Source organism: Simochromis diagramma, unplaced genomic scaffold (genome assembly GCF_900408965.1).
Source record: "Simochromis diagramma unplaced genomic scaffold, fSimDia1.1 OVJJ01000602.1, whole genome shotgun sequence".
NCBI classification, from domain to species: Eukaryota; Metazoa; Chordata; class Actinopteri; order Cichliformes; family Cichlidae; genus Simochromis; species Simochromis diagramma.
Genome location: NW_024387040.1, coordinates 7,077,827 through 7,092,262, shown reverse-complemented (window position 1 = coordinate 7,092,262; position 14,436 = coordinate 7,077,827). Strand labels below are relative to the sequence as shown.

Sequence of the window (14,436 nt, the reverse complement as noted above, 5' to 3'; positions counted from 1 at the left end):
ACTTTAGCTCTGTTGTTCTCAACCACCTTTCGTGGCATCTCCCATCAGGACTTGGGGATTCCTAGTCCATGTGCATATTTTCCTGTACACTATCCCAGCCTCTTGGTTGGGCCTGTTAGTCTATGCTGTCCCAGCTTGGATCTTAGATCCTGCTACTATGTGTTGGATAGTCTCTTGGGTGCTTTTATACACTCTGCAACTTGGATTCTGTCAGTTTCAGTAGACTCCTGCTTCTATGGATCTGGTGCTCAAGGCTTGTGCTGTTTTTTAACCTGGCCTTTTGTAGCTATTGGAAGGATTTCTTTATGTCAGCCAGTTCCTCTATCTGTCGATGGTACATCCCAAGGATGGACTTGGTTGTCGTGATAGTTGCTGTTTAATTGACTCTGTCTATGAGTTCTCTGTTCGGTTCTGAGATCACCCATTACCACTATATGTTACTCCCAGGCATGATATAGCTGTGTTGAGTTTGTTTTCTCAATCAAATTCATTTAGCTTTAATAATACTTAAGATATAATAAAACATGACATTTGGCTCAAAAAATTATTTGGTGATTCAGATACACCAGATTCCTCTTTTCCTGTCATCTGGTGGAAAAAATGATTTTCCTTAAAAATACAGTGGAACTATTAGAAAACATTGATGGAAGACCTCAAAAGGATCAATTGTCTTGATCAAACAAAGCAGCAGCATGACTAACTCATGAATTTTTCTGTGTCTGTGGAGTAGCTTCTAGTATATTATTCTCAATATTAAAGAGCCAGGAGGACAGTCAGGCTAAATGGAGACATGTTTTAAAATTAATAACTGTCCATTCGGCACACTTATTCTTATCTCAGTAGTTTATCTGTTCTTCCACTTCACCTCGCCTTTCCAATCTTCCATCCAAGAATGAGTAATCTAGTTTGCTTTGCTGTGGTAACCGCGCACTATTTTAAGGCAGAAATGCATAATTAAAGCTGACCTGACATGAAGGCAGAGACTAAGAGTTGTACAAGCAAAGTATCTATACGCGGATGCTCTTATATGTGTGTGGAATAAGAGAGGCTACAAAAAGACGTGGCTCTCACCGTTAATTTGAGAATTTATATATAATCTGTGATGTATTCTTTCCTCACTTGGTTTAGTAGACCGCCATGTTCCTCAAGAATGAAGTGAGTCTGCTTTTTAGGTTTTATTTGCTGTGATTAATTCGTTGTTTAACTTGCATCCAATTGCTATTTAACCTAAACAGCAAGCACCCTTTTTTGCGGGTACGCAAATGCACACGTGCACATAGATGTGAAGCATGCTAAGCAATCAGGCTGAAAGCAGGTGACAATTAATGAGACATCTATTCATACCTTTCATACAGGATGTGTATCAAATATATTTCTGTGTTTTTATTTCACAGTCTCTAAATTAAGTATACCTCACAGGCATACAGAAACAGACGTTCATATCTCTATATACAAGAGTTCTCATGATTAAGCGTTTTAGAAAGTGCTTACAAGGAGCTTCAAGGACAAACTATCTAAGCTACTGTGAGCGGTTCTCAATAGAACTACGCTGTTTGATTAGATAATGGTGTGTCCTGAAGCAATTGTGGATTGATCCATATCTTTCGGTTCACACACTTCCAAGTACTTGAAATTGCCTTCTCTTGCATTCTTTTCATCGCCCCCTCTTTACCTCTGCTCTTTTTCTGCCTTTATCATCCTTGGTTTTTCACCTTTTTACTAATCTCTTGCTTTTCCTGTTTTGACTTTTTTTTGTTTGTTTTTTACCCCTTCCTTTTTTCTTTCTTTCCCTCCCTTATGGCAGGATTTCCACAGAGCACTCACCCAAACTGCAGATCCGGAGTCACAGCTATCTGCGGGCGGTGAGTGAGGTTTCCATCAATAGGAGTCTGGACAGCTTGGACCCAGCAGGGCTGCTGGCTTCGCCTAAATTCCGCTCCCGAAACGAGAGCTACATGAGAGCAATGAGCACCATCAGCCAGGTTGGTGGCACTCTGGCTCCCATGCCTGTTTTTTGTTAGCCTCTACGGCCCTCGTACCTCTACTGTTACATCCGATAAGGCTGTGCAGTGGGAGGAAATCCCATCGGTAGCCATTCTAAGACCTAAATTAGCAATCAGGTCACCATCCGGCAAATTATGAAAAAAATATAAAAAACCCCAATCTCCTAATTAGTGTGTACGTGTGCATGCTGTTTTCTGGAGCTCAGATGATACCGATATTTTCAGATTGGCTAATTAAACAGGAGGGGATGCAGACCTCCCTCAGTTCCCTCTTTTGCCATAATACGCTCTTTCTGCATCAGCATATTTTGCGAACCAAAATGACAAGCTTAAGCTGTTCTACTCATTTAACATGCAGCAATGTGATTTTTATGAATAATTCAAAGTCGGATAGGTTCCAAATAATAACGGGCATTTGAGGTGATGTGACAGTTATTGAACATACTGAAGAATTGGCCAGGAAACAAGACACACACTAGCCTGGTGGAGGTCTGTTAATGTATTGCCAGCTGCAAAATAAGATGTTAGTCATTTGGGATTTTGAGCAGTGCTTGATACATTGCATTATTTGTAATGACAGGGGAACTTAGGTTATCTTTTTGCCTGGGGTAATGGGAATATGTACTCCCCTCTAAAGCCCAGGGGCAACAGTTTGCCTCACCATCTGAATGATGGACCCCTGAGACATCCCTTCAAGTCCTGGCATGGAGCAGGCCAAGAAGAGAATGTCACACTGGACCTGGCATCAACAAAAAGAATAAAGGTGCTGCTTAGGTTCTCTATTTCACTGTTTGCATCTAGTGTCAGCTGGTGTCAATAGACTGAATCAAGGTCCACAAACCTTCCTGATTCCCAACTCTACAAATGTGCACTTACACCTCTGACTCTACACTCTGCTTACCAAGTCCTGCTTCTTTCTTTTGTGTCACTCCCTGTGAAGATATCCTGGGAACTATCCTATTATCTGCCCTCACATAACCCAGTCTGTCCCACACACCCATCTTGCAAGTCTGTCGCAAGTTTTCTGAGTTGTGTTTGCTTTAGAGCCTGTTTTGAAGCTGCACTAGCTAATGATGTAGGTGTAATTAGATGTCCTTGAGTCACATTTCAAATCCCAGTAGTCTTAGCTTTGACACTTCCCATTCTCACCTTTAATAACACGCGTAGTATTTCACTGTGTTGTATGGCCCTTTGAAGTTTTATCCTACAGGGATTCTTCCCCCTCTGCACCCCTTGGATAGTCTTTTATTTTTCTCCAATGTATTTCTATTTTAAGTGGGCTATATGTAAATTCCTATAAATGGCTTAAAGCTTCATAAGACGGCGTGGAGGTAAAAGCAGTGACAAAAATGAATTGCTGTACTCTGCACTGACATGGAAATTCTGTGATTTGATGTGCTAAAAAAAAAGCTTGAATAGTGTATGATGCATTACCAAAAGGCACAGAGTTGTAGAACATAATTCACTGCAAGCAAATATTTCGATGGCTGGATTTCAGTCAAAAGATTTGAAAAATGTTTTGTTAAAAGTACTTTTGCGGTTTTTATTATTTCTCCTTGGCAGAGATGCATTTATACAAAACAAATTTTTTTTTTTTCTCTTTTCTTTTGACCAAATGTGGTGAATCTGCCTGCCATAAATTATGGGTAACGCTGAAACCCCAATGTTATGTTGCAGCACCCAATTTGCACTTTAACTGTGTTTGTATATAAAACTCCTGCCTGGTGAAGCTTTGAGCAGTAGAGTAGTACAGTAACAACAATTCTTGCAGCACTAAAAGATGTTTCTCTGGCTTTTGCTACTGTAACATATTGTCCATTCACCTTTCTCTTACACTGTGCTGGTACGCACCTGTGCATTGTTATTTTTCAAGGTGTTCTCTTTTTCCTCTGTGTGGATGTTTGTGTGCACATACTGTATGTATGTCTGTCTGTTTTCCCCTCCTCCACAGGTGAGCGAGGTGGAGGTGAATGGGCAGATCGAGGCGGTGTGTGAGTCAGTGTTCAGTGAGATGGAGTCACAAGCAGTGGATGCCCTAGACCTGCCCATGCCCGGGTGTTTCCGTATGCGGAGCCACAGCTACGTGCGTGCCATCGAGAAAGGCTGCTCACAGGAAGAGGAAGAGGGGAGCGTCACAGCGGGAAGCAGGAGGACCAACTCACCCCCACGCACCACCACCACTGTTAGAACCATCCAGAGCAGCACAGGTGGGTGGGAACATGTGCTTAAAGCATGCATACTCATGTGCTCATGACTGAGTGAACATACATAACCTATTATAAATTCATATGAGTTTAGAAAGTATATTTTATGGATGCACTCTGATTTCTGAATGAATATCTTAATACTGCACTTTACTTGCTTACTTCACTGGAAAGTTTATCCATAAACACGCAATACACACATGATTGATGGTCATCAAGTCAAATCTTCTCCTTTCTTTCCCTCTTCTGCAGAAACCCAGTCTTGGTTATTTCCATAAAAAAGAGCTGACTCGGTTAGCCAGCTGCAGACTAGTTTCACTTTGCAAACACAGACCCAGACCCTCTATATTATTATCCATCTGACCCAGTTTTCTTCTCTGATACAATAAGATGAATGCCGGACTGTTTTTTTTTTTTTTTCTCGCATAAGAGCTTATTTGAGCTGTAAAGCTCACTGACTGCTGGATCTTATTTTAGCCCTCTTGTGTGCCTCATGGTCTGGAGTGCTTAGTTTTCCAGCATTACTGCATGCAGTATTGATGCTGAGTGGTGCTGGCATCCAGCACTGGGTGCTTCTATGCTTCCCGCTGCAAATCCAAACGTCATTCCCTTACACGGTGCACGTTGAGTCACCATAGCCTGACGCACATTGGTGTTCGCTTTCATTATTATTTAATTATGCCAATTAAAAGACAGCCTTTCCCCAAACCAGGTTGACAAAGGTTACAGCCAGCTAATTAAACACATTAACTGCAAATTGGAAGAATTGCAAAACTTGTTCAGTGAATTAAAAGGGCTTACTACTGACTCTGAGCAAACATTTATTTAAGGCTCTTTAAAAACTGCTCCAACTGACGTCTTTGCAGACTATCATTTCCTGCTCCAGTTAGTGAAATTAGACAAAATATGAATTTGCACCCCACTGTTTCTATGATTATATATCAAAGAAGAGGCCAAGTTAGGAATGCAATTAAAGGCAATGGAGGATTCATTTGATTGTTCTGTTGTTTGGTAGTACTTATTGATCTATAAAACGGAGAGAGTGATAAGAGGAAGACATTCAAAGCTCCCTCCTCGGAGGAAGGAAGAGATAATGAAGATCATCTATCAGGTGAAGTGTTGTAGGGACTAAAATGGGGTTTTCATCCTAGACAGCTGCTACACGTGGTACAGGAAGTCTCTATTTCTCTGGCTGTCTCACACATGGCTTGCAGGGCTCGCTCTTGATCTGTAACACAAAGGCAACACCTTTAAACATTTGTCAGGTGACTGGTGACTAAGCAGAGATTTCTTTGCTGTAGCACATATTTTAGAAGCGGTTGCCTCATAGCTGTTGACATTTTAATGAGCATCCTTGTGATGCCTTAGTTGGACAGATGATGGACAGATATTTTATTTTTTGGAATTTCAAAGATGAGATAATAGCCCGGTGTATGGTACTGATGAGGCAACATAACACAACTCCTTCCAGTTGACGGCAATATTCTGTCTCGGGTTTGTGTCGTACTTTGTCGACCTCTTGTTACCCTTGACCCTTTATTTCCCACCGACCTCCTGGTATCTCAAAATCAGTTGCAACTAAGATTTAAGCACGCAACATGGGACATTAGAACAGTGATATATTACAAGGTGATGTGGAAAGCATTTAACTGTGATTGGTACTAAAGGTAGGGGATTGCTTCAGATTACTGTCATAACTATACTACTGTACACTTCGTCACCTCAGATTTTCACCACAAATTCATCAGTCACTGTAATTAATTATCTCAACCTCTCCTTTGTCTCCCACTGGGGCGAGACCGCGATTAAGAGTAAAAGAAGAGATGGAGGGAGCCGGAGATCGACAGACGGATTGGGGCTGCGGCTACAGTAATGCGGACGCTGCACCGGTCAGTCGTGGTGAAGAGGGAGCTGAGTGTAAAAGCGAAGCTCTCAATTTACCGGTCGATCTACGTCCCTACCCTCACCTATGGCCACGAGCTGTGGGTAGTGACCGAAAGAACGAGATCGCGGATACAAGCGGCGGAAATGAGCTTCCTCCGAAGGGTGGCTGGCCTCTCCCTTAGAGATAGGGTGAGAAGTTCGGCCATCCGGGAGGGGCTCAGAGTAGAGCAGCTGCTGCTCCACATCGAAAGGAGCCAGCTGAGGTGGTTCGGGCATCTGGCAAGGATGCCCCCTGGGCGCCTCCTGGGCGAGGTGTTCCAGGCATGTCCCACCGGGAGGAGGCCCCGGGGCAGACCCAGGACACGCTGGAGAGATTATATCTCTCGGCTGGCCTGGGAACGCCTTGGTATTCCCCCGGACAAGCTGGAGGAGGTGGCTGGGGAGAGGGAGGTCTGGACCTCTTTGCTTAGGCTGCTACCCCCGCGACCCGACCTCGGATAAGCGGATGAAGATGGATGGATGGAGAAGAGATGGAGACTGGAGAGAGGAGGGAAAAGTCTCTATGTGTCTGCATTTTGAATGGATGACTTTTTTAATGTGATCATCTGGTTAAAGTTAGGTAGGAGTTGTTCTCCTAATGCAGTGTGTAAAGTACAGGGATGGCAGATGGTTTCGAACCACTGAAACAACACCCTCCACATCTTAACACTCCTTAAAAACCTGATAATTAGATTTTACAGAGGCTACGAAGATTTCTGTTTTTCTTCCCAACTATTGAAGGATATTATAAATTTCTTTCTAACTGCTGTTTTTGGAAATGAACTGGAAATCTCAACATTTGGTGCTGTTTGGGATTAGAAACAATCAAAAGGCTAGAATGTGTTTCAGCCGTCAAAGGCAGCATGTGCGGTAGCTGTAAACATTGCCTCCTGTCCATATTAATGTAGGTAACATGTGCACATAATGGGGATTTGCTGTAAAATTATTGTAGGCTAGCAATTTACAGCACTCAGTACTCAAAGTACCCTTTACCCACGGGAAAATACAGCAAACAATATGCATTTTATAATTTCATATTCATAACAGACATTTGACATTTGCAGTCTCTCGCTCTCTCTCTCAGCTCTCACATAGTAGGCTATAAAGAACATATAACTGTCGGCACAGTGACGTCCTCCTAAGCAAACTTTCACAGCTTTTACAGTTTAGTTTATTTCTGTTGTTTCACGATGTGAACGCTCACACGAGCAAACACACGCACATTAATACATTTCACAGGAAATCGTCTGGGAGCCCAAAGCGAGAAATGAAGACGTTGTTGTGGTGAATATTGCATGATGTTTCTGAAGGCTGGTTCAAGCACCGGTTCCAGAAAAACAGCCCGCACTTATGGTTTTCAGCTCCCACTTGTCCCCACGGCAAAAAGCCAAAATATCACACACACACGCACAGACACACAGCAGGCAAGAGCCCTATCAGCTTCCGCTCATGCTTCTCTCCGGTTTGCCCACTGCACTGCTCCAGCCCATTATTATTGATGATCTTTTTAATCCCGAGGAAGGAGACCGAAGTAAAGGGTCGTCCTTTGATCTCTTCTCTTTGAACGTGAAGTAGCTGTGGCTGCTGTTGCCTGCGTCCGTGCCCGCTTAAACTGGCACATACACGCACACACACACATTAACCTGCAAACTCACTAACGCAGACATACTGCTATTGCCTCGAACAGACACGTTGGCCAAGACATCAGGTCCTTTGGATCGGTTTAACAAAATCTGGAGCAGATCCTCTTTCTAAAGCTTCGGAAAATCCATAGCAATCGGTTAATGTGAGGATTTTACTGCCTTTAAGCCCTGGCTCCTTCACCCCCACGTCATCTCCAGTTAACATATTCATCACCTCCTCACCCCTGCTTTGTCTTGTCCTCACTTGCCTTCTTGCTCAACAGCTAGAGCCGCTTCCTTTATACAAGCGAAGCTAGGTGTGTGGGAAAATCAACCTGTTGTGGCACTTCTTCAGGAAGAATAAATGACCTTGTATTAGAAACCGTATACATGCATATCTTAAGTCTGGGAATTTTGCCATAGCTTCTTATAGTTTCTCTTTCTCTCCCCCTTGTTTCCCATGCTTGCTGACCTACTGTCATTTATCCAACCTCACATTTCCCAGCGTCTATTTTTCAGAGGTGCCAAAGGATTTGGTTTAAAAAAAGAAAAGAAAAAGGTATTCACGCCCTAGCTTCATGTAATCAGTTATAGGACAATATTTGATTTAATGGCTGTGAATTTTTTACAGCCCCTACCAGAGGCATTGTGCTGAATAAAGCATTCCTTAAGGCATGCTTGTGTTCCATATTGCCAATGGTCTTGCGAACACTCAACAGAAAACAACCTCTTCGTTTAGTTCTCTTATGCAGCTTCTAGCATACTTTTTCTATCTGCTTGCACTGCACAAGAGCAATTTAAAAAAATTAATACTAATAAAATACTTGTCATATATAGCTGTAGTTTAGATTGGCCGCTTTTGTTAAAAAATGTTGTAGTGTAAGTAAAAGACAAAAGAATAATTAAACATGCAAATTAATATAAAGGTTTAGTTGCTAAACCTTTATATTAAGAACGGCTGAGTTGCTTTATGTGCTGCATTTAAAAAAAATGCAGCACATAAACTGAGAAAGGATTAAGAATTTTCTCATTTGATTAGGTTTGTTCTTAATTACTTCTCTACCACTTTCTAACGACCTTTGCACACCAAATGTGGTCTTGCTGGGAGTAAGTGTAGGCTAACTTCTTGTAACCAGATCAAATATCTAATAGATTCTGCTAAGAAAACCTCTGTAAATTTGGTATTTGCACCAAAAGTCAATAGGGGATCTCATAAAAAGCACAGTATAAATGACAGGGAATCTTATTTCCTGTAAGAAAAGGTTTAATGCTTGAGGAAATATGCTTATTGGTTTTATTTTTATTTTTTTTTAAATCTTATTAATAAACATAAATTAATTAAAAACATAATTTTTTCATCAGTAGTAAATATTTGTAATTTCCAAATATCTAATACCAATGGGTATGAGGGATTTCTGGGAGATTAGAATATAATAACATCTGCGCTCTTACTGTAGTGGCAGTTAATCACAGTAGGAGTTAGTGGAAAGGTGTCACCAGAGGCAATGACAGAAACCTTGTTGGTTTTGGTATTTCCTATTAGTTACAGACAGCAGCATTTTCCCACATTTGGTTTTCTATGTTTAAAAACACTCAACATACTGGTCTGAGTGTGGAACACTAAACTTACTGCGATGTTTTCGGGCTTTACTCTGTCGAAATCACTAGCCCTGCATGTGTATTCCAAACTCTGCCTTACAGTAGAGAACTGCAGGCTGAGATAAATCCTGTACAACACTGCCCCCAGGGGCTCAGTGAAACACAGCACCACACCTCTGCTCTTTCTTCCTTCAGAAGCTCCGTGAGTGGGCGGATGAATAACTACAAGACAGCTTGACCCAATTAAAAACAATCACTGGCTTTTTTCCAGGAGCTCTGTTCTGAGAGAGCTTGTGCGAATAAATATCTCTAGATGTGCTAAATATATATGGCTGGGATACAGACCGCTGAAGTCTGGCCGAATCAAGATCAAGCCAAGCATTGGGCCAGATTTCCCCTCACACCTCCACCAGCCCACGCAAATATCCCAGAGCAAGGCAGAATTTTGTGTGTCATATGTCAGGGTGACTCATATGCTATAAAAGGGAAGAAAAATGCCACTTTGGGCTCTCTCTGTGTGTCCTCCTATGTTTTGTTTTTTTTTCTCTCTCAAGGTGCGTTTAAGGAGGAGTACAGGTGAAAGGCCTTTGTGGCAGCATTAAGTTTGACAGATCCATCAGTCGCATGAACAATGACCACAGAGTAGGTTTTCTCAGCTTCAGGCTGCGGTAGTCAGTTACTGTGGATTTGGCCATCTGCTTGCCGGTTGTGTCCGTTGATGAGTGATGAGATCAGAGCAAGGTCAGGACTGAAAATGTAGGGCAATCAACTTATTTTTTTATTGTGTCGTTGCCATGTATTCTGACTGGTGGCCAATTCTGCAAGTTCATTTTCAATATAAAATGAAAGGGATTAGATACAGACAGATGTTGGGGAGAAAAAAAGATTGTATTTTATATAATCTGCATACAAGAAGATCAAAACTTCAACAATCCCACAACCCCCATAGGAACTGTGTGCAATAACAAAGGCTAACCCTCCAATAAAATTGCTGCCACTTGGGTTTAGGAACAGCTTAGTGCAAAGGGACACTTTTTTATTATTAAACCACAAGGTGGCAGTCATCACACTGAGTTTATGAATCACATCCTCTGTTTGGCTATTTTTGTGCTTTCAAGTTTTCACATTAAAGGAACTCCAGTTGTGTGTATATATAGGGATGTCAGTGGTGTTGCTTTCAAATTTGGTTGTCAAAAGAGGTAAAGTTCTCAACTTTTGGCACACCATCTCATATGAGGATAGCTAGAATGAGAAGACTTCTAATTGGCTTGCAGTAGGAGCATGACTATATTGTCTGGCTATTGTACATATTCTAAGTATTTCCACATTTTAAGGGATCTCCTGTGGTTTAGGGATTAAATCTCCAAACATATTACTATTTTAAAAAGAAGAAAAAAGGGAAGTGTAAGTGGATAAAAGATAACTGTTTTAAGAAAAAACAATAGTTGTTTTATATATATATGTACAGTACTGTGGAAAAGTCTTGAGCCATCCCCAATTTCTTTTTGTTTCGCTTCCAAGGTGATGATTTATTTATTTTTATTTTTTTGTAATTTTTTTCTCAAGCGCTCCAGCGCTCCGGGCTTTCTGAAGGCCTTTCAAGGTTTTTATTTGGACATGGGCTGATTTTTCACTCATTTTTGGTTTATTCCTCATACCTGACCGTTTTCAGAGGAATGCTTTATGTGTGTTTGTATGCTATGCCCTTAACACTGAACTATGAACCATTTAAGCATAAAATAGGCAACTAACTCAAGGGCTGAATCAGTGCTGTGTGTGCACATAACAGACAACCCATTTTAAACTGTATATCTAGGACGTTTGTTACTAGTAGCCCGTCACAGTAACACAGTTTGACAGATTTAAAATAGTTTGGGTTTATTTTGCTTTTTTAAGGTGTAGGGTGAGCTATTAGTCAGACGCGTGGCATATCTTGGCATGGTGTGCAGTGCGTCCTTAGAAATTTTGAGGGAAGTGGAGAAGTGGAGAACAAAAGAAGAATAGGCAGGTATAAAAACAAATTAGAAACCCAGTGGTGGGGGCAGGATGCATCAAAAATGTGACACAGGACCTGACAGATGCATCTGGCCCTTCAGTTTATGCAGCTACTGTCTCAAAAGCGTCTGATTGGCAATGGCTTAATTTTTCAGCATGGCAGTGATCCAAACACAGTGCCAAGGCAGTAAAAGCATACCTGAATAGAAAAACAGACAATGGGACGCTATCAGTCACAGGGACATCAACATTACTGAAGTAGTGTGGGGTTTGAATGTCCTTCAAGAAGCCTGGAGAACTATTCCTGAAAATTACTTAAAGAGATGAGAAGAAAGCTTGCCTAAGAGAGTTCAGGCTGTGTTGAAGAACAAAAGTGGTCACACCAAACATTGACTTTAAAGCAAATTGGAATTGTACAAACTCTTTTTTGCCTCATGCTGTATTTTCTTTAAGTGAGTCAAACTATATTCAGTTTTCCTGGCAAAATATAAAAAGATGAGTGGCTCGATACTTTATGAGCAGTTGTCGTACAGATAAGTTATGCGACATATGTACAAGTTAAAAATGAAGCAATAGTGGTGCCAATTTAGGATTTAAAACGCGATACGTATTTGAATATCTGAGTAAATCCCTGAGCAACAGGGGGATTTATGAAGAGAGAGGGGAGATTTTTATTAGCGTACAGTTTTCACTGTGACCGTACGCGGGACTGTCCCACCCTTGAATGACTTATTAAGTTTGCTTGCACGGGGCGGAGGGGGCGAAATCAAGGCGCGTCTACATCCTGACAGAAGATCCAATATCGTCAGAGTGAAAGAGGAAAACCGGGAGAGAAGATTCATCTCAGCACAGTTCTGCCGATTGACCCTTCACATGCCGTTACTTCAGTGTTTGTACAGCGCGCTGGTGGCCATGTGTGACTACTGGATACACCTTTGTGAGTACAAACTGTTGTTGTGTTTGTCTGTCGTTTGCGAGCGAGGTGAGACCGAAGGCGAGCTGCGGCAAGAAGCGGGGAAGATGAGCGATGGCACCTTCAAAATAAAAGCATGTGCAGCGAAATGTGAACCCGTAACGCGCTGAAATTGTGTTAGACTATTTGAATAATTCGGGTAAAGATATTTAAAGGGTCGAAGTGGTGTCCACAGTAGAAATAATGTACGTAAAACCTACCTGTCACATACAGGAAGTTATACTTTTTTAATTTTAAAGTGCGTCAGTGGCGTTTTACTGTGAAGGTCCAGAGCGGAAATTTTATTGTGACACTCTTTGCACTGAGATCATCCGTGCCCATCCCGTTCTTTCTGCTTATTCATGCTTCTAATGAAATGACTTAAAAAAAACAAACAAACAATAAAATATAACGATGACCAAAGTGCTTCATTTAATGTTAATGGCGAATAAAATTAAGTGATGCAATTTTAATAATAATTTTAAGAAAGTACATTCTTACCTTCCGTGGTATTTTTAAACCTTATAAAATCAACTGAAATCCAAAAGTTTTAACAGTTTCTGCTGAGTCATCTGTGTAAAATGCTGTTAAATTAACTTTCAGGCCCTCTGCAGCTACTTTCCCTCCAAACTGAACTCCATTTGAACATCTCCCCTGTGAGATTAGCCATGAGTTACATGCCTTCAGCCTCCGCTCATAAAAGCCCAGAAATGTTGATCGTGTTCCAGCTCCTGGTTTATTTTGGTATATGTCTGATTGGGCTGGGTGGGGGGCTGGGAACAGGTGTGGCCTGAATGGCGCAGAGTAAGCCCTGGCACAGCATCACAACACAGTCATCTGCAAGGTCTAGTTATTTAGGTCAGACCAGGGGCGATTCTAAGTTCACATTTTTAGGGGGGGCTCAACTCCCGATCTTAATGAGATGCATGCAGTGCTTTGTAGTTAATATTAATGGAATATGCTGTTTGCAAATGTAATCAGCCCTTTTCACATTTGCAAACCTCAATTCAATTGGATACACATTAAAATGTATCCCTCAAAGGCAACCTAATTAGTTATACGACCTATTGTAGTGTCTTTCAGTAAATCAGAGTGAAAATCAGAAATTTCAATATAATGCACTGGTTTTAGGGTGGAGCCTTTAGCTATAAAACTCAAGGCAAAGTCCCAGTCGATAAAGAAGTTTAATAAGTGTTTGTTGTAGAAACATGCACAACATTATATCTCGATCACATAGAGGCAGTTCACCAAATCATCAAGCACTTAAAGTAGCATTATTCAGTACAGACATAGGAAAACCAACCTGCCACTCCACAGACATGTACACGAAGCAAACTGGTAATAGAGTTGTTTTATATTAAAGTTCATGAATTCATACAAAGCCTCCCTTTTATTATGCAGTCTCAGCACAGAGCGTCATGTACCCCTATTTCACAAGTGGAGAATAGATTTGTAGTCCATCACATCAGTGTAGTGGCATTCTTTTAACTTGTTGTCACCTGGATCTGGAGCTGTGCTGTAAACAAACACAGAAGCCTAATTCTACCAGAACAGGAACAAACATTTTTAACACCAGCTCCTGGGCTAGGACACCGCAATGTCACTGCATCATCACAACAGCTTGAACTTTGGCTATATTTCAGTTAAAGCGTGTTTTGAATCTGCATCACTGATTTGTGGCATGAGATTATCTCTGCATCCTTTTTCTGACGCAGCAACGAAAGTTATTATTAAGCTATTAATGACAAACCTGCATCAGAAGCAGCAAAACCTCTGTGTGAGCACACTGTAATATCATGATATCAACAACACTGGACATAAAGTCTGTTTGCACTCAGTTTTTAATAGACATGTTGGGAAAATATAATAAATGAAGATAATTCCAGAAAATAACACTAAAATACGCTGTTATTACTTCTATTAATATAGTTATTTTTAGGGGTGCTCAGGAGTTCATGACAGACTTCTGTGCGTGCAAGTGAGCATCCAGAGGGCATAGGAGAACCATGCTGAGCCCCACAGTGAGGAATATCACTGGTGCTACTTACCAGTCCAAGGCCTCGGAGGATAGATGGAGGGCTGCTAAGTCCCCACTGCTTGACAGATGAGCAGTCTGTGGCCCCATGTTTCTTTCCAAC

The 14,436-nt window shown here is 41.4% G+C and overlaps 1 protein-coding gene across 3 annotated transcripts in view; it reads left to right on the top strand.

Moving 5' to 3' along the window:
- dlgap1b (discs, large (Drosophila) homolog-associated protein 1b) overlaps window positions 1-14,436 on the top strand; it is a 97,711-nt gene that overhangs the window by 58,631 nt on the left and 24,644 nt on the right. For 2 of the 3 annotated variants that reach the window (XM_040044453.1, XM_040044455.1), the window contains exons 5-7: window positions 1,805-1,982; window positions 2,641-2,766; window positions 3,955-4,210. In XM_040044453.1, coding sequence (XP_039900387.1) covers window positions 1,805-1,982; window positions 2,641-2,766; window positions 3,955-4,210 — 560 coding nt within the window. The remainder of the gene's footprint in view (window positions 1-1,804; window positions 1,983-2,640; window positions 2,767-3,954; window positions 4,211-14,436) is intronic. The other variant, XM_040044454.1, reaches the window with a different exon arrangement.